The sequence below is a fragment of the Sceloporus occidentalis genome, unplaced genomic scaffold (assembly GCF_023333645.1).
Source record: "Sceloporus occidentalis isolate IW3139 unplaced genomic scaffold, rSceOcc1.0.p SCAF_5, whole genome shotgun sequence".
NCBI lineage: Eukaryota > Metazoa > Chordata > Lepidosauria > Squamata > Phrynosomatidae > Sceloporus > Sceloporus occidentalis.
In genome coordinates, this window is record NW_028316985.1 from 76604856 (window position 1) to 76624754 (window position 19899).

Consider the following 19899-nt stretch of genomic DNA (forward strand, 5'->3'; position numbering starts at 1 on the left):
GAAAAACAGGAGAAAGGAAAGTGTATCTTTTGGAGGACACAGAAGCTAGCATAAGTGGCATAATAATAGAAGTAAAACAGACTGTTAAATCAAAATTGTAAATGACTAATTATTTAGTTTCTGTATGAAGAATTGTCTCTACTTAACCCAAGTGCACAAACTGGGCATCATTTTGTGTGTGTGTGTGTGTGTGTGTGTGTTTTAGTGGAAGAGAGTTGGTTCTTTTTCCTTTTCTTTTTAGGCATTCAAAAGACAAGTATATATGGCCATGTGATCTAGTAAGTCTTGTGATGTTGCTTCTAGGCCTGAACTATATGACTTCAATGATAAATAATGAACAAACAAAAATCTAATAATAAAAAAGGCAGTGGCTGTAGTAATACTTAAGTATTAAAGATGTGTATGTGTTGTTCATGTTATTGGGTAACAGATGAATGTGATATTCTCAATAGGCTTTGCCAAATTTATGCAATTATTTATAGTATCTTGAATCCAATTAATTCTCATTAGTTCTACTTCGTGTTTTGTGCACTTAGCACAATCTCTCCATGGAGTATGATTACCCTTTTAAAATTGAAGGAAGCCCCAGGACATTTCTGGTGTAAATGTCTGCCATGCAAAGGCATATATTTTTTAAAAAACGGTGTATGTCCATTCCTGGGCTCACACTTCAGATACTATCTCCTGCAACTTTTCAGCATTTAAAAATACCCTTTTGATACAAGAAAACTATTACTGATTTTTTAAACAAAACTTAAAATTTGCAACACTACGTTACAAAAGTATCTATTTTCCTCTGGCACATTGTAGATTGAATAAAATTATGAATCAGGTGGCTATTCAGCGGAAGAAACAATTTGTTGAAAGAGTACACAGTTACTGGTTACTTAAAAGGCTGTCCAGAAATGGTGTCCCTTTATTGAGAAGGCTGCAGTCCAGTTTGCAATCTCAAAGAAATACTCAACAGGTATGTTTCCTTCCTAACTCAAGTATAGTTTTAACATTATTAATGATTTGAATTGATAAAGTATGGCACAGGTAACTACAATCAGTGTAACAATTTCTTTGTGGTCTCTGTGACTCACACAAATAGGCTATTCTGCACCTGTGCAGTGTATCTTTCAGAACCTTCTAGAGCACTGCATTCAGTTCTGCAACCAAAAAAACCCCCTGTATCTGAAATCATTGTCAATACGTTCACAAGTTGGTTTGACAAACTGTTCTTGAAATGCTTGCTTGAATTAAATTTAAGAGTAAAATAACTGCTGAGATTGGAGATAAGAGTAGAAAAACACATAAAACTACCTTTTTTCTTTCTTAAGAGGGAAGATGATGAAGAAACACAAGCCTTAAAAGAGAAATTGAAGTACTGGCAAAGGCTTCGCCATGATCTTGAAAGAGCACGATTGTTGATAGAGCTTATACGGAAACGGGAAAAATTAAAAAGAGAACAGGTATGCATGCCACTGGGCTTTGGTTGGATTTTAATGACAGAAGGCTGATTTAAATAGGCAGGGGAAGGACAACTCTGGTAAGAATCAGTTTTTGCCCTGCAAACCCCCCCCCCTTCCCTTAAAAATGCAGAAACAGTGGTTGAAAATGTGACTGATAACTGATTAGAAGTCATTAAAGGTTTTCATTTTCTTTATTTTTAAGTTTTGAGGTACAGATAATTCCATATTGCCATCTTTGAAGGTAGATTTGCAACAGGGTGAGCAATTTGGGATGAACATTTTTTCCTAAAAAAATGGGAAGTATATATTCATGGATGATGGCTTTCTGACAACAAAAGAATTTATTTTGTTGTTTGGGTATAAAATCATAATAAAGTTTTCAGTTGAAATATTAAGTGAACTTGAAATAAAATCTTAGAAGATCAACATGACTCAATTGAAGAAAAAAATGTTCCTTGTTCTTTGAGCATCTCAGAATAGTGGCATTTTCTTAGAAGATCAGTAGACAGACAACATCTGGTGTTTCAGCTGATAATAGGCTGCAGCTCCCATGCTATCCTAGCTAGGATGTTGAGAGATAAAGTGCAACCATTCTGTCTAGGATGATGGAAGTTGTAGCTGAACAACATATGGGGGCTTCTTGCTTTATAAGATTGACTTTCAAGATGTGATATATGATTCAGAGGACTTCAAATCCATGGGGGATACTTATATCTGTGGATGGCAAGCCTGCAGATGGTGAGAGCCCACTAAAAACTATAAATTGTTTTGATTGTTAAGTCATGGAGGAAAACATGATCTTTGTATGATCATGCATTGCAGAGTTGATTTTATATACGTGCACACTTATTTATTTTAATGTGAGTCCACTCATCTTTCTACATGGCTTTGCATAAGATAGTTCAGTGTTCATATGTGTGAATTATACCTCATAAAGGTATTTAAACAACATTGCATTTTCATGTATACAGTATAGCTTCTTTTTTCTCAGAGCTAAAGCTTTTTCAATCTGCATTTGGCTGTAATATTGATCGGCATCTAATTTTATAATTGATCTATAAATGACCAGATGCACTTTGCTCCTTTATCACTATACACTAGGCCCTCTGTATCCTTGTATGTTTGTGTTTTCCAATAGCCCCCATTCTCCCCCCCCGCACAGATACCAAAAACCTTGGATGCTCAAGTCACTATTTAACATTTAAAATTACCTGGGCAACAAGGTCTGAGCACCAGAAAGGCCTTTTTCCTGCGCTGCTCCCCACTTTCCCATCACAAAGGCTCTGCCATAATTTAAACCCCTTTGCCACTGATCCACTCCAGGAAGGGGCAGCAGCAGAACTGGGACAAAGGAGGTGTATCAACAGGAAAGGGGTTTAAGAGGCGCCCTTATGTCAAAGTGGGAAACAAAAGGGTTGAACAAATGGACAAAATAAAGCGGTTTCCAACCACTTTGAAAGTGGGTGTTTAGATGTTGCATGCCTTCAAAGCAGGCAGAAACGGGACCAAAGCTGCACTCTAGGACTAAAAACCACAGCAAACAGAACCCAGGATAGTTCGGCTTAGCGTGGAAGATGTGCATCTTCATACTTGCATATAAATGCTCCGACATGAGTATGGGGCTGCAGCAAAGAAATGAAAGTGCAGCAACTCCAATGGTTGTAATTACAATATACACGAACCAGACAGTTCAACAGAGGGGCATGGAGTGAAGGGGGCATGTAAGGGGGCCCATTCATGCTTTGCCAATGTATCACTAATACACTGATGCATCAATGCCCTGTACAGGTGGAGCACTGCATGTACAATTGTGTGGACATTCAAAGGGTCAGCCATCCAATGGGATGGCATCTGGGTGGACATGGGAGGTACTTGAGGGTTGCCAGCTGGTGTTTGTGAGACGGTGCACATGTATGGTGGGGAGGCAACAAAAAATATTGCCCAGCAATGTGGCTTGACACCGCATTGTGCAGTCAGACTGTGCACATTCAGCCTGCTTTGGGAGTGAGCCATGTGGGCAGCTGGTATTTGACTGGCTTTCAGGAAAAAAACAGAATTGGGATGCTTTTTCCTGCCCATCTGCTCCAGCCCAGAGTGAGGCAGGAGTTTAAATTCTGGAAACGGAATAAGATGGGGTTTAAATTTTAGTAGCAGCTTTTTAATGTGAAGGTGAGAAAGAATGAGGAAGGAGTTTAAGTTCTGACTGTGTCTTTGTGGTGGGTTTGACTTCCATGAGGGAGAGAGACATCTTGGTCTTGCCCCAGCAGCCCCTGCTATTGCCCTGGGACCACTTTTCAGCCTGGGCATCACAAGTTATAAAAAGTTAAATGTTTCTTCATTTCAATCTGCGGTTGTAGAAATCCATAGATATTGAACCCGTGGATACCAAGGGCCTACTGTACTTTTATCACATTAGTGCCAGAGTCCTGCACAAATGTAAATAGGCATAAACCGCATTAATTTGGTGAAATTTACTTCTGAGTTAAACTGCGTAGGATTGAGATGCAAGGCTTGGTTTGTATCAGCGTTATAATAGCTGCATTAAACCTTAGTTTGTATCAACATTATAATAGATAAGTAGCCAGTAGTCATATTCATTAATGAGCTGTACTTTACTGTTGTAGATCAAAGTGGAGCAAGTTGTCATGGAGCTTCAGCTAACTCCATTTACTGTTTTGCTGCGGTCAGTACTGGACCAGCTACAGGAAAAGGATTCTGCTCGTATATTTGCTCAGCCAGTGAATCTTAAAGAGGTGAACCCTAATCTTTGTGATATGGTTGATATTATCAACATAGAACAGTCTAACATTGGACATAAACATGTGTTGCCTGACATGAATATATAGTTTAATGGTTTTAATCTGAAATAACAAGCTCTTGATCGACTTTTTCTTGTTACTATTGTTTATTCTTACTAATGTTTATTTATTATTGTTCCTTAAACCCTTCTAAAATGTACATTTAGGTCAGGAATGGGACTGGCAGAGCCCTGTAGCTGTTGTTAAATTGCAGGTTCTGACATTCCTTATCATTGGCTATGCTGGGTAGAGCTGCTTGGAAGTTGAAAGTTGACATTTGAACAGCCACACAATTCCCATTCACATGATACTTTCTCTTTTTTGAGAAATTTGATTGTCTTCAGTTCACTTTTAAAAAGTTATTTTTAAAAGTAGTGTGGAAATGAAATGTTGCTTTTAAAAGTAGTATGGAAAGAAAGAATAAGATCTGGAAATTAAAACGTCAAGTTATTGAGAAAACATATTACAGTTGTTCTTCCATGTTGTGGGTTAAGCATTTGTGGATTTGATTATTCATGGATTACTGTATTTGCTGTGACTGCTGCTGCCCTGTAGGTAACCAAAAACAAATGTTCTCTCTAAGCATTTATAGGTCTGCCAGAGGTTGACCACAGAATTTCACTAGAGAACCTAGAAATGCCTAGAGAGAATTTTCTATGTTCAATTTCCATAGAATTGCTGTGAGGGACCTACAAATACCTAGAGAAGCATTCTTTCAGGAAAACAAAGTAGTGGGTTTTCCACTTTCACAGGGATTCTGTGCCCTTACCCCCATGGAAGGTGATGTCAGACTTTACATATTTAAGTGGATCTTCCTGATTCAACAGCGTTTTTATGGAAAAATCAGGCAAATTAGCTTTATATAAATATGCTATAGTCCATTCTTACTTGCAAAATAAAATACAAAGTACAGATAATTTAAAAAAATCTTTATATTGTCTTTTTAAAAACTATACTTCAGGTTCCTGATTATTTGGATCATATTAAACATCCCATGGATTTTTCTACTATGAGAAAACGGTTAGATGCCCAAGGTTATAAAAATCTCATTGAGTTTGAAGAAGATTTCAACCTTATTATTGATAACTGTATGAAATACAATGCAAAAGATACAATATTCTATCGAGCTGCAGTGCGATTAAGAGATCAAGGAGGTGTTGTTCTGAGACAAGCTAGAAGAGATGCTGAGGCTATTGGATATAATAATGAAACTGGAATGCACTTACCTGAACGGCCTAAACTTGAACCTCCTCCACCTTTTACTTGGGAAGACGGTAAGGAGCTATCACACTACATGTATTCTCAAGATAATAGATGTGCTTTCAAATTTCCTGTCTGCATTAGTGTCTGGAAGTCCATTGCACTTGGTAAACACTTTTAGGAATGTTGCAAGGATTGCATGTACTTAAAGCTTTCTACTGTGTGGCATACCCTGCAGTGCTTTTTGCAGAAAGTCCAATACATGTGCTCTTGATTGTGGCAGCAGAGTGCACATTGTGGAGATTTCAGTTCAAACCCAACTATGCTGCCACCAGATACGGTGTTTCCACCTTTTATATAAGAATTCCACCCTTTATGGTCACCCTAATCCCACCAACTGTGAAAACCTCCACAGTGCTCACTTCATTTACCATGAATGAGGGCTCTCCCTGATCCCCACCTCTTGTCACAATGTAAGCACTTCCTCCTGTCCTTCCTGTGAGATACCCACTATGAGGAATGTGTAAATGCCCTCAAAGTACCGATGAGGATTTTTGCAACTTCTGTGTTCAGTGGACACCACCCTTGTATATTAAATGCTGCCACAACAGACCCCTTGTCTAAATCCAAACTCTCAGATAATGTTTCTGGAGGCCAAAAGTATATAAAAATAAAAGCAAATATTTATTTAAAGATATACTGTGTTAAGTGTAACACAGCAGATTATTGATTTATTACATTATTACATTTAGAACACCACACGCTCTCTTATTCCTCTTATAACTCAGACCTTTAACACTCACTGAACTCAAATTCCCTTTTATCAATCCAGCCCTAATCTAACTCAAACCTCTTTTTTCTAGCTGCACTCTACTCAAACCCTCTGCTAAATGAACTCTGTACTCAGATTTAACTTACTACTGTCATTCACCAGCCTTATGCAGAGGTCGTCAAAACTTCTACCACTCAGCATTCATTTCTCTCTGTCTATTCTCTCTGTCCCCAACAGCTCCTTATTGTCTAAGGAGTGAAGCAGATGTGGCAAAAAGAGCAGCCAGAGGCTGCTCTCATCCTGATCACTCTGGGACTACGGTGACTGGACGTCGCAGTCCTGAAGCCAGCCACTGCCAGAATCCCAAATGGGCCACCGACAGGAGCGGCTTATTTCCTCTCCTTTTTCTGGCAGTTTTGGACCGCCTTAGCTGGCCTCAGAGCAACTTCTGGTTGTTTCAAGGGTGTATGTTGTATAAACACCACACACCCTGAAGCAGTCAGAAGCCGCTTTATTTGGCCCTTCTGCTTTGGGCCTATGAGACACTCAATAAATTAAGCAACATTTTGAAATGCAAACCCTTAACACCATATAGATCATGCAGCGTGGGACAGTAGCATCCTTTTAGTTGAGTATAATAAAACAGACATTTGAAGTTACCATTTGATTGGCTGCACAAAAAAGGCAAATAGTTTAATAGAATATAGAGAGAGCAGAATTTTTCCTGTTTCATTCTGTCTGGCTCCAGTGGATTGATTAACCCCAGGGTTCCACCCTGCCTTATATAGAGAATTTCTGTAACTTCAGAATTAATAATAGAGTACTTCAATAGGATATGTATCCCTGTCTGTACCATAATGAGCATCCTTGCCCTGTTTAAAAGAAAGGGTTGTGGTTTCAGCTTTTACACATTCAAAAACAATTGAAATGCAGCAAGATTTCAGTAAAAGTGTTTCTTCTGCATAGGTTTATGGATAGGCCTGCAAAGGAGATTTTTAAACAGTCCACAGATGTGCCGCCATTAAAACAGTTTTCCCAAGAATAGATATATACATTGAGTATCCTTTGTACAACTGTTTTTCAAATGATGGAGTGGGACTCCAGGGAGGGTGCAAGAATAGCTCAAGAGGTGTGCAAGATTTGGGGCCCTGAACCTTCCTCCTCCTCCCTAACTTTTTTGATATTTAAATACACAAATTTTGAGTTAAATATTAAATTTACTTAAGTAAAACTGTTCTAATTTGAATGTTATATTATTTTAAAATGTTAAAATAGGATGAATAAAATACATGAAACTGAAAATGGAAATACACACACTAAATAATTTAGCCATATACTATGCCAAGGTAGGGGAAGGGGGACGATGACAGCCACAGGCAGATAGAAAGATGGGTCCCAAGGGTAAAAAGCTTGAGCCTTACGCAAAAAGCCAAAATGTTGCAAAATCCAAAACATTTTTATGGGTGGCTGAGAGAGTAATATGTTTGTTTTCTAGTGGTTCTGTGTAAAACTGTTTCATGCAAACAAATATTTAAAATATTGTTTAAAATTACTATCAGGCTTTGTGTATGAGGTTGTGAAGGTGACAACATGACACTGCCAACGTTTCTTAAAACCTTTCACTCCTTTTCACTGTGTGTCACCGCTGCCACCAATATGTCATGGTGACACTCACACACCCAACTTTTCTCTGATGGCAGTAGAATGGGTGTTTTTAATCCCACCAGTTTGCTGGCTAATTTGTGACATGACACTCAAATTCAGTTCTCACCCCCCACACTATAACTCTCTTCAGATACCAGCCCTCTGGGTCTTCAAATTCCCCTCCCCCCAGCTTGACACCAATTACACATTGGCAACCACACACCCACTATCTGGTGTGTCCCAAGCCTAAAAGACTTTTCTATTGGTAGCATTTGGAATATATTTCTTTTAAGCACTTCGGACTTTATTTACAAATCAGGTTGGATACAGTATCTTTCTTAGTGGATGGCATTCAAGGTGGATACGATTTAGAAATACTTTAGTATCACATGGTTTAACAGTTTCTTTTGCTCATCTTGGTCATTGTTTCTTTATAGCCTTATAAATGTTTCTTTACAGTCTCGGTTCTCACAGAGCCTTCTGTATCTTTTAACCCTTCTGGTTATCTGTGACTTCACTAGTCACCAAGCACTATATCTCCCGCAGGATACTACCACAACAATTTAATTAGGAATTTTCCTTGTCCCTATCTTGGGTACCTAAAAACCCCTTCCAACTGCCCCTCACAGCAGCCTATCCTAGCCTCAGCAGCACTTAACCCATTAGGGTACAATAAACATCTCTCTTCGACTCTGGACCATTGGATACTATACCCCTTTTAACTGCACCTCATAGCAGTCACCCTCAGCCTCCTTGGCTGCTAAACTTTTCAGGGTAAAATAAAACACTCTTAACTATAACCCCAAACACTGCTTTGTCCCTCTATTTATACTCCGCCCCAAAATTTTCCTGGCTTAGCTCCCATTAGCTCAGGGGTAGGCAACCTGCGGCCCGGCAAGGCCTTGGGACCGGCCCCAGCCCGGTCCTGCTGCCAATTGCCGCCAGAGCCTTTGGCCTCTCGCGTAAGGGTATGGGGCCTTTGGCCTATCAGGAGGAGGCGGGAAAACGGCGGGCAAGGGGGGCAATTGTCTATAGAAGCCTCAGAAACATGCATTTATATTAACATTTTTTAAAAAAAAATCAGCAAATTTTTTCGCGTGTCCTCCATTTGAAAATTCTGTCCTACATTTGTCCCGGCTTATTTTATTTATTTATTTATTTATTTATTTATTTATTTTTAAAAATTATTTATTTATTTATTGGTTTCGGCCCCCCCAGTTGTCTGAGGGACAGCCACCCGGCCCCTGGCTCAAAAAGGTTGCCTACCCCTGCATTAGCTGTTGCCAACATTCTCATCTGCCTGTGTTCTTTCCACAATGGTATATATGTAATATAAATGAAATTTGTGTTTAGGATTAGGTCCCATCTCCAAGATACCTTGTTATGTATATACAAATATTTCATAATAAAAATAAAATAATCAAAAATCCAAAACACATCAGTTCCCAAATATTTTGGTTAAGGCATACTCAACCTGTATTGGAAAGGTATTTGAAAACAAATTAACTTTTCTGTTATCTTTACAAGATAAAGCCGACCTATTAGATCCAGGAGAAATTCAGAAGTATCCTTAATGTGGGCCAAGTTATATCATAACTTATTTCAAGTTAGAAAGCCAAATACATTAGTTGGCTCAGCTCCAATATAACACTGCAGAAATAATCCAGTTTGAGACCACTTTAACTGCCCTGGTTCAGTGCTAGGGATCCTGGGAATGGCAGTTTGTTGTGGCACCAGAGCTCTCTGACAGAGAAGACTGAATGCTACATAAAACTACAGTTCGCACAATTCCCTAGCACTCAGGCAGGGCAGTAAAGCAGCCTCAAACTGGATTGTTTCTGCAGTGTGTTTTGGACCTCAGTTCACTAACATATAAAGGAATGTCTTTGGCTCTCAGAACATAGAATTCAGGTTACATTTATTATTTATTTAAAGGATTTCTTTATTAGCTTTTAGCCCAATTGCCACCTTGAGGCAATTTACAGCACTTAAAAATATTTTAAACATTAAATAGACAAATAAATACATTTAAAAACAGACTAAAGCTTCTGTTCAAAGCTGCTACCTGTGGTTTTAAGGTTTGAAGGCATTGTGAAATAACATAGTATTAGTTGTGTGCTGGAAACTTGAAAGATATGAAAACATCCTGACTTAACTTGCAAACGAGTTCCACAGTCTGGGTGCTGACACAGAGACAGTCCTGACATGGCTACCTATCAGCAGAGCCTTCACCAAGAATCTCACATTTCAGGCTGGTTCATATGGCCTGACAGGCAAGAGTCTGTCTACCTTACTTTGCACAAGGTGTAACTTCCAAACACTTTAAAAGGGCAGCACCCCATGGAGTGTTATATCCCAGAAATAAGATCCTTTTACAAAGAAAATACTTGTTACTGTATAAATACTCTGAAAAAGTTTTAGAGTTTTATGCTCCTTGAGCCAAATGTAAATAAACATAATTCTTAGTAACAGAGACCCAAATCATGTCAGTACCAACTAGAGTAGAACCATTGAATCAGTGCTATTCACCTATATGTTGATTCATCATTCAGCAGTTGATTGAATATGACTACTCTAATTGGGAGCAGCCATCATGTATCCATCCTTTTCCTTTCCTTTCCTTTGTTTTCTTCCTTTTTTCCTTCCTTCCTTCCTTCCTTCCTTCCTTCCTTCTTTCTTTCTTTTTGCACATAGAAGGCATTTTTTGCACATGGAATGGGTGTATCTCTGTACTAGGAAAGGAAATGCTAGGAAAGAAAATGCATTTTCCCCATTTAATAGATACTGTTCAATGCTTTATTTAGTATGACATAAGGCTTGAGAATTGCTATAAAACTTCCTTAGTGTGAAAGAAATTTGAAAATGTTGGCTTTGGCAACAGACAATAAAGTGCACAAAAGCAGTGTGGGGAATTTGAGTGGTTTCAAGAAAGGGTTGAGCAATCTTCTTTGGAGCATTGACCAACCTTCTTACATTTGGGTAAATTGCAGCTGCTTGCACAATTTCCATACACTGGTGCAGTTCATGTTGATTAGGAAATTGGGTGATGGAAGTAAGTTGATTCATCAGCAGTCCTTGACCTTGGAGGTGCCAGTACAGCATTATAGCACTGAAGTTTCCACAGTCATTCAGACCATTGGCCCTAATGAGCTGTGAACATTAACTTCATGGTACACCACATAAATTAATACAGGAGTCTTTGCTGCTGCACATATAATATAAAGAATCTTCTCAGGGTTTTGATTCCTGAGAAACTGACTTTTGGTAAACGGATTTATTACTTTCATACATCAACATTGACTGACCAACGTATAGAACTGAAATACCTTTTTCACATTTTGCAGCCCTTGGAAAATTTAGGGCAAGAAACAAGATTTGCATCTTTCTGGATCCTGTTACAGTCCATTCCACTCCCACAACTGTGTAAATAATGCTTTATATTTGAGCACTTAGTATCATTCTGTACTGCATCTGAAAGAAGTGGGTTTATATCCATGAAAGCTCCTACAAAAATAAAAAACAGTTAAATAAAAACCTGAAGATGCCACCACATTTCCTTTTTCTTTCTTTCTTTTTCTTTTTTTGGTTCCCTCCCTCTTCCTTCTCTTTTATTATAAAGGCTAGCAGTAGCTCTTAAGCGGTGGTCACATCCAATCCTGCTATCAGGAGTCATTTGAAATGAAAATGCCAGGGACTGAACCTGGCAATTTAAGCATGCAAAACCATGCTTTACCACAGAGCTAAAGCTCCCTCCATACTGTAATGATAAGCTGGCAAAATGTGGTAACAGTAATAAAGAGGTAAAGGTATTTAATCCTTTTAAAGGTAATAAAGTAACACATCATAGATCTAGGGATGCTGTGGTTTAGTGGTTAAGATGCCAATTCTGGTGATTGTAAGGTTGGCAGTTTGAAGCCCAGGTGCTGCATGATAGGGTGAGCTCCTGTAACTAGTCCCAGATTCTGCCAGCCAAGCAGTTTGAAAGCATGCAAATGCAAGTAGATAAATAGGTACCAGTTTTGTGGGAAGGTAACAGTATTCCATGCAGTCATGCTGGCCACGTGACCACTGGAGCCATCTTTGGACAACACTGGTTCTTTGGCTTAGTAACAGAGATGAGCATCACTCCCACATTCAGTTACAACTAAACATTCATGTCAAGGGGAAACCTTTATCTTTATCCTAAGTCTCCCCTGTTAGTCTAGCATGACAGTGTTTAAATGTTGCAGTGGAAGACAGTATGCCACCCAAATTGTTTACCCTGAAAGAACCCTTGAAATAATTTTTAAGCATAAAGGAACCTCTGCATACAGATTAGTATATCTGCAGTTCAAAAAAAGGTTTAATTTATTGTTCATGATCCCTCACAGAATTGCAGCAACTTCTTACGGAACTCATTTATCTTGGGAGTCCTTACTGAGAAATCCTGATCTATGCATTAGTGGAACTGACCCTTGCAATTTACTCTGTACTGGTGCTGCAGTTGAGCCACACTGTTTAAGCTGTTGTCTTAATGTTGTGGAAGAAATCCTGTTCAACCTCTATCTTTTAACTTCAGTGGATAGGTTATTGAATCCTGCTAACAGAGTCCACATGTCTTTGGAAGAACAGCTACGAGAATTGTTAGAAAAGCTTGATCTCACCTGTGCAATGAAATCCAGTGGTTCTAGGAGCAAACGAGCAAAGCTTTTAAAGAAGGAAATTAACATGATCCGCAGCAGGATAAGTCAGCAACATCATCAGCCTCCTCAGATTGAGTCAGGTATTGGAAGCTTTGAGGAAGAAAATGCAGTATTAGAACAAGAAGGTGAAGAAGAAGGTAAGAGATGCATTGATTTAAAGGTAATGCTAATTAGTTGGTAGTGTTTGTCATGCATACTTGGGGAAAGGAGGAAGTTTATTTGGTGTTTATTTTTCAAATTTTTGGATTACTGCAAATTGTGTTGGCTCTATATGTAAGGTGGCAAGTATCAGTTTAATTTGGGTTACTGCATAACCAAAGCTTTTTAAAAAACTGAATCTACACCTTTTTTGAAGTCCCAAGAGAAACCTAGAATGTAAATTTCAGAAATATTGGAACTTTGCACTCTCTTTTATTGGTGGGAATTAAAATTTAAGGAAAATTGAAATTGATTTTCAACATCTTATGCTTTCTAATCCCATATAGCCCAATAGTAAATTGGGGGGAAATAAGTAGAAAATAAAAACCACAGATTATGTAGCAAGGAAAAAAGAGCACTTTATTAGGACAGATGTTATAGAGTTTGTAACTGATTGTGTTGAGGTTATCTGTGAGAAGAAATAAAAAAAATCAGTACAAGTTCTGCATACTTCTTGTATTCCAGACTACACCAAAGTTCACCAGTGAAGGCCCACCATTAATTTGGTTGCCGCACAACCATTATGAGGAGGCCAAAACCACCTCATAATGATGATAGTCTCCTATATAGTTAAGAATTAATACATTATAATGCTATATACCAGTGGTTTTCAAATGGTGGGGGGGGGGGGGGGTGAGACATGGATGCCCTAATCCTTCCTCCTCCTCCTCTTCCCAAACGTTATTGTGTATAAAATTTACACATGCTTTGAGTTAAATATTCATTTTACTTAAATAAAACTGTTCTAATTTGATCAATGTTATTTCCTTATAAAATGTTAAAATATGAAAATACATGAATGTGCAAGAGAGGGGATGATTCCAAAGGCAAAACATTTTGAGTACCATTGCTGTATACTGTTTCATATGTATTTGCATATAATGACTCATATCACTTGGAAGTAATTTCAGAATTCATAATAATTCAGGTTGAAACCACTTTAACTATCATAGCTCCATGCAATAAATTTTAGGGTTTGTAGTTTTATGAGATATTTAGTCAGAGAGCTCTAATGCCACAGCAAACTACAAATCCCAGGATTCCATAACATTGAGCCATGGCAGATAAAATGGTGTCAACCTGGATTATTTTTGCAATGTGGATGCAGCCAAAACTGTAATCCAATTTAAAATGTCATATTTGAATGGAATGTATAAAGCTAGACCAAAGAGAAGATAATTAGGTAAACTGCTCATAATTGCACTACTTCTTTTCATGCTGTTATATCCACTCCTGTAAAACTAGGAATGACTTTTGATAATACTCCTAAAAAGAATGTCCATAGAATTCAGGTTCATGTCTGGTTAGTCCTGCATTCCTCTCACTAATATTTATTTTATTTTATTATTATTTTATTTATGGTATTTATACCCTGCCCTTCAGCCCTAAAGGCTATCGGATCAGCTTACAATTATTATTTTTAATTATTTTTAATAGACATGCATCCTGCCTTGTGTGAGTTTACTTAAAGTGCATCAACACTTTTGAAATAATGCAGTTTGACACCACATTAAGTGCTGTAGTTCCATCCTATGGAATCCTGGGATTTGCAGTTTTACAAGTTCTTTAGCCTTCTCTGCCAAAAAGTGCTGGTGCCTCACAAAACTAGAAATCCTAGGATCTTGTAGGATATAGTCATGACAGTTAAAGTGGTGTCAGACTACAGTGTAGATGCACCCTTACTGTCAACTGCTTTGGTCTTCCACTATATCTTTTTGTTTGTGTCATTTGATTCACTTGATAGTCATCAAATCACTTTCTTTTTCTAAATAAAAATTCTAAGAAAATTAGATTGGTTTAAGAATTAAATTTTATTGGTATTTCATATAGAATCTGTACAAAACAAAATAAAAATCAAAGTTATGTGTGAAAATATAATTTTATAGGCAGAATCCTACTAGTTTTGGACTAGATTTAGACCCATTGAGTCATTGGAACTTACATAAGCATTGACTTATTAAGTTAATATTGACCCAATGGTTCTGACTCGGTTCTGAGAAACAGCAGGATTTAAGTCATTATGGTATGATGTTATTTCTCTCAACTAAAAATAGGAATGAGCTTAAAATCCAAAATTGTGGTTTGGATTATTTATGGGGGGTTGTTCATTATTTGCAGTGTACAAGAGCAGAAATCAACGCAAAATTCAAGCTGTTATCAAGGACTGTTGGGGTTGCTGCCTACACACAGGCATTCATTCAGTGCTGTCAGTTTAAGATACTGACAAAATGCTTTAGTGGAAATAGTTGTCATTTTTGTGTCCTTATTCAGTCTGCATGGAGTTCCTGGACATTGCATGTGAACTGTAGAGTAAGGGACACTTTTGCATTTAACAACAAACATCTTTGGCTTTCTTACCCTAAACAGTAGGCAATTTTAACCCATGCATGAAGGCTGTAAAGAATGCCTAAAATGGCATTGAAATAAATAGTGAGAGAAATGCACATTAACTGCTGGACTGGATTTTGGGGTGTTCTTTCAGTATTATTATTATTATTATTATTATTATTATTATTATTATTTCTCACAGATAATATTTTTGCCATGTATTCTCCATCAAGATTTCAATACAAGGCTTGCTGGATTTGCAACTTTTAGCCATAACTCTATAAATGGTTTTGCACTACTTAATAATACTAATTTAGCAAAACTTTCATTAGCCCCATATTAATTATGCAGTTCAGGTTGCAAAAGTACAGATGATAACAAATGGTTTAATAAATTAGGTAGATATATTACTCATTTTCCTTTATTTAACTGTAAGTACTTCAATAAACATTTAAGTCATAGAATACTATTGCTTCTCCCATTATACAGTATTTTAGTGGCTTAAATATTATCACAAATCAGAACTCTTTAAGTTATCCTCCACAATAGCATCAATAAGTCCTGTGGTTTAGTGGGACCTGCTACTGTGCAATATTATGTTGAAGATTAGAGCTAATATTTCCACACTTAAATGTATTCCCACATAAAACCAGGCATTAACTAGGATAGTTTGTTTAAAGTTTATGTATGTGAGGTGTTATACTTTGTATCAAACAATACAGTGGTACCCCGGGATACGAAAGCACCACCTTACGAAATTCCCGGGTTACGAAAAAAAATAATTTAAAAAAACTGTTCCGCGTTACGAAAGTTTTTTCGGGTTACGAAAAAACTTTTGGTGCTTTTCGGCGCGATTTCACACCAAATCGCGGCTTTTCCCCATTAGCCCCTATGGCAATTCGGCTTGCGAAAGTCTTCCGGGTTACGAAAAGGGCAGCGGAACGAATTAATTTCGTAACCCGGGGGACCACTGTAATACTTATTGTGGGCTACATATTTGATAGTAAGTTTTATGTAGTAGCTCTTATAACTTACCAGCTTTCAAACACCCGACTTTATTAATTTTTTCAGGAGATAAATCTCCCCCTAAACTTGAACCATCAGATGCATTACCTCTTCCTTCAAACCCGGAGACTAATTCAGAGCCACCAACCCTCAAACCAGTAGAACTCAATCCAGAGCAGAATAAACTTTACAAAAGAGTAAAATTTGACAATGAATTGTATAGTACTTCCATTCAGAAAGAAATAAATGGACACACTCCTGAACACTTACTTGACAATAATCTCAGTGAGTCGACTGTTTCTGCTGTAGCTGAGTCATCAACTGATGTAAACAGACGTACATCCATTCTCTTCTGCAAATCGAAAAGTGTAAGCCCCCCAAAGTCTGCAAAGAACACTGAAACCCAGCCAACTTCTCCACAGCTAGGGACCAAAACCTTTTTGTCTGTAGTCCTTCCAAGGTTGGAGACACTACTGCAGCCCAGAAAAAGATCAAGAAGTGCATGTGGAGATTCTGAGGTGGATGATGAGTCCCGTGTAAAGCGTTTGGATACAGGTAAAAATTTGCTTTACTACTCTTTTTGAAGATGACATGGATACCATCTATTTAATATTAAAAACATCCATGTTCAATTGATCCCACAAATATACAGCTTTATATTTGTGGGTCTTGAGATGGACTTTTGTTTCCAACTTGTTTTATCCATTTTGCCTAAATTCATACCAACAGGTGGCTATGTTTTTTGTGCTGATGTTTTTTGGAGATCTGTTGCTCTTTAAATCAAAAGTTGAGGTCTTCCTGAAAACTTTTCCTACAACTTTTTTTTTAAAGTTTGCTGTCTGTTTATCTTGCTGAAATTACTGCTTATAACGATGAGATAATATTTTTGTTTGTTCCAAAGCAGCGAGGAAACTGATGCTCAGACTGATATAAGACCATTCTTTTGTCATACCATTTTTGGAAGCATACTCATATTCACTATATTGTAAAGAAAATAGCTGTTAGCCCTATTAATAAACAGCTGCATGAAGTCATTTGTCATGCTATAGTAAGTATTCCATGTAGCAATTGCTCAAAATCATCTTTGAGCTTTATTTTACTATTTTCACTTGGTGTTCATAATATAAGATATAAAGCAGCACAAGTGCACCCTTGCATCCAATCCTGTATTTCAATTTTAAGAGTGTTTTTTAACATCCTGTATGTACAGGGGTGTGTGTGTGTGTTGAATTCTACATGATCAGGGATTTGATGTGCACATTGGTACACATGGGAGTTTTCTAGATATTGGAGATATGTGGTACTGCTATCAGCAAACTTGTTGGAACTTTTTCTAAATATTTACGCAATTTCCCCCCCTAAAATAAGCATGCCTACCGTATGGAATGGTTCTTTATCAAGACATGTTTTTTTGGGGGATGGGAAAGGTAAATATTAAAATGTATAGATTGAAATTTATTGGAATGTATGCCAAATAAATTCATGAAATATACAGTACAGTGATTAGCTCAAGATAGTTTATTTATTTATTTATGTTCATGATTATATGTTCATAAACTCTGATTCAGAAATACTATTCTGTATCCATGGTCACTGGAAGATTTGTGAACCAAAATAGTCTAGCTGACTATTAAATATATGTATCTGTTTCCTTCTTTAAGAGTCACTTTTTCAGTGTGTATGTACTCACAAATCAAATATAGAATCTTTTTGCAAGGATTAACATTTTGCTTTCTGAAACAATATACTACAAAGTTTCTTGAAATTTAGGGGAAAGGAAATTGGTTAGAAAAGAAATAAAAGAAATTGCTCAGAAGTCAGAGAGATCATGATAAAGAAATACTCATGCAGCTTGATATATTGCTTTGAGCACTGGACTATGCCTCTGGAGATCAGGATTTGAGACTGCCCTGCCATGGAAACCCACTAGGTGATAATGGGTGAATCACACAGTCTCAACTCCAGAAAATCCCATGACAGGTTCACCTTAGGGTTGTTGTAAATCAGAAGCAACTGGAAGGCACATAACAACAACAACAATGATGAAGTTATTGTTTTTAGACCACAGGTGGAATGTCTTCATTTGTGGCGTTTGGAATAGAGATGTGGCAGAATGTACTGTAAGTGAAATCATGGGCCCAAACAGACAGGACAAAATAAAGCTGCTTTGGGTCACTTTGGAGGTATGCTGTTTAAATTGACTAGAGTGCAGCTTTGATGCAGCTTCTGGCCTCTTAAGATGCATGTTTCATTTAAACAGCATATCTCCAAAGTGACCCAAAGCAGCTTTATTTTGGCCTATCTGTTCAGGCCCAATGATGCACACCTCAAAATAAGATAAACAGAACAGTAAAAAAGAAAGAAAGAAAGAAAATGATTACATATGTAATGGCATTATTTTGTTATGGAGAAGGTGACTGGCTTCTTGAAACTCAAATTTCTGAATTCAAATGAAGTGTAATCAGTTTCATTTGACTGAAAAATTTAATAATTTAAAAACAGATATGAGTCCATTTGGAGTAACACATTCATGTTCTTCTCTATCTTCAGGGCCCACCTATCACCACTACCATCTTTTTTTCCTTTTTAATTGTATGTCATGCCAAGAATTTTTTGTCCTTCGATAGCCATTAACAGATCTAACTTTCCTGAATTAATAACGATGATTTGGAAATCAGAAGGAAGTCAGCATTGCCTTCTATGTTGAATGTTATGTCATCATTAATTCATTTGGATTAGGCATAGTGATGTGCTGCATCTGTGTGAATATTAAACAAATTATTTCTAATCAGGATTTATAAATGTAGTTCTAATGTCAAGGACAGTTTTGTCCCCTCTGACAATCCTTAATGTAGATCAGTGTATTAAGAGCAAATTGAAAGAGAAAGGACAATATGTATGGGAGAGGAGAGGGAACACTTGAATCAGTAGCACACACATCCTCTTCTAAACCTGGCTAAGTAATTGTGAATGTTGGGTAAATGTTTAAAACTGCATATCTTTTTGAACATTTCTCAGGGACTACACTTATTCCTCCACATTCGCTGGGGTTGGGGCACAGGACCCCCATGAATGTGGAAAAACCCCAAATAACAAAAACACTGTTTTTACCTGAGAGAACACCTCTCTAGGAATCTCTAGGTCCTTCAGTGCAACTCTGTTGTCAACATCTGCCAGACACTGACCATAGAATTGTGCTGGAGGAGGTACAAATGCCAAATTGTCTCTAGGAATCTCTAGATCCTTCACTGCGACTTTTGGTTAAAGTTGATCATAGAGTTGTGCTGAAGGACCTAGATATTCCTAGAGAGAATATATTAATAAAATCTATAAATAACTAAATCCGCAGAAGTCAAAGCCACAAATGTGGAGGGACAATTGTATTTTACACATGCGTAATATGGCTTTATTGTGGTCTCTTGCTGATTTTTTTGGGTGTTTCAAGTCCTCCAGCTCCTAGAACTTCAGTGTAAACTTCTTGACAGTCTTCATTTCATATAATGTATTACACAGCTTTATTGATTCTCAGAGTAGAAGATGGTGACTTTGATTTTCTCTTCTAAAGTGCAAAAAGGCACAGTAATCAAAGGTTCTACCTGTGCAAACTTTACTCACACCACATAAACAATGTGTATGGAATTCTGCTTTTAGTAGTAGCCAACCAGAACATTCTGGAAAATTCATCAGACAAGATTATAGACCACCAACAAAACACAAAGAACTGTGATGCATAGTCAGCTAATGTAATGGTTTGGTACTCTAACTGACAAAAGCGGCAGGTGTCCTATTTATTGTTTTGACTTCATATCATCTCATTT

At 37.4% G+C, this 19899-nt stretch overlaps 1 protein-coding gene across 4 annotated transcripts in view; it reads left to right on the top strand.

Annotated features, from left to right (window-relative positions):
• Window positions 1-19899, top strand: part of BRD1 (bromodomain containing 1) — a 51527-nt gene that overhangs the window by 13405 nt on the left and 18223 nt on the right. For 3 of the 4 annotated variants that reach the window (XR_016281243.1, XM_089524445.1, XM_089524447.1), the window contains exons 3-8: window positions 811-967; window positions 1323-1454; window positions 4079-4207; window positions 5214-5526; window positions 12427-12687; window positions 16148-16636. Coding sequence is in view for 3 of the 4 variants with exons in the window: in XM_089524445.1 (XP_089380571.1) it covers window positions 811-967; window positions 1323-1454; window positions 4079-4207; window positions 5214-5526; window positions 12427-12687; window positions 16148-16636 (1481 nt within the window). In the remaining variant the exon portion in view is untranslated. The remainder of the gene's footprint in view (window positions 1-810; window positions 968-1322; window positions 1455-4078; window positions 4208-5213; window positions 5527-12426; window positions 12688-16147; window positions 16637-19899) is intronic. The other variant, XM_089524446.1, reaches the window with a different exon arrangement.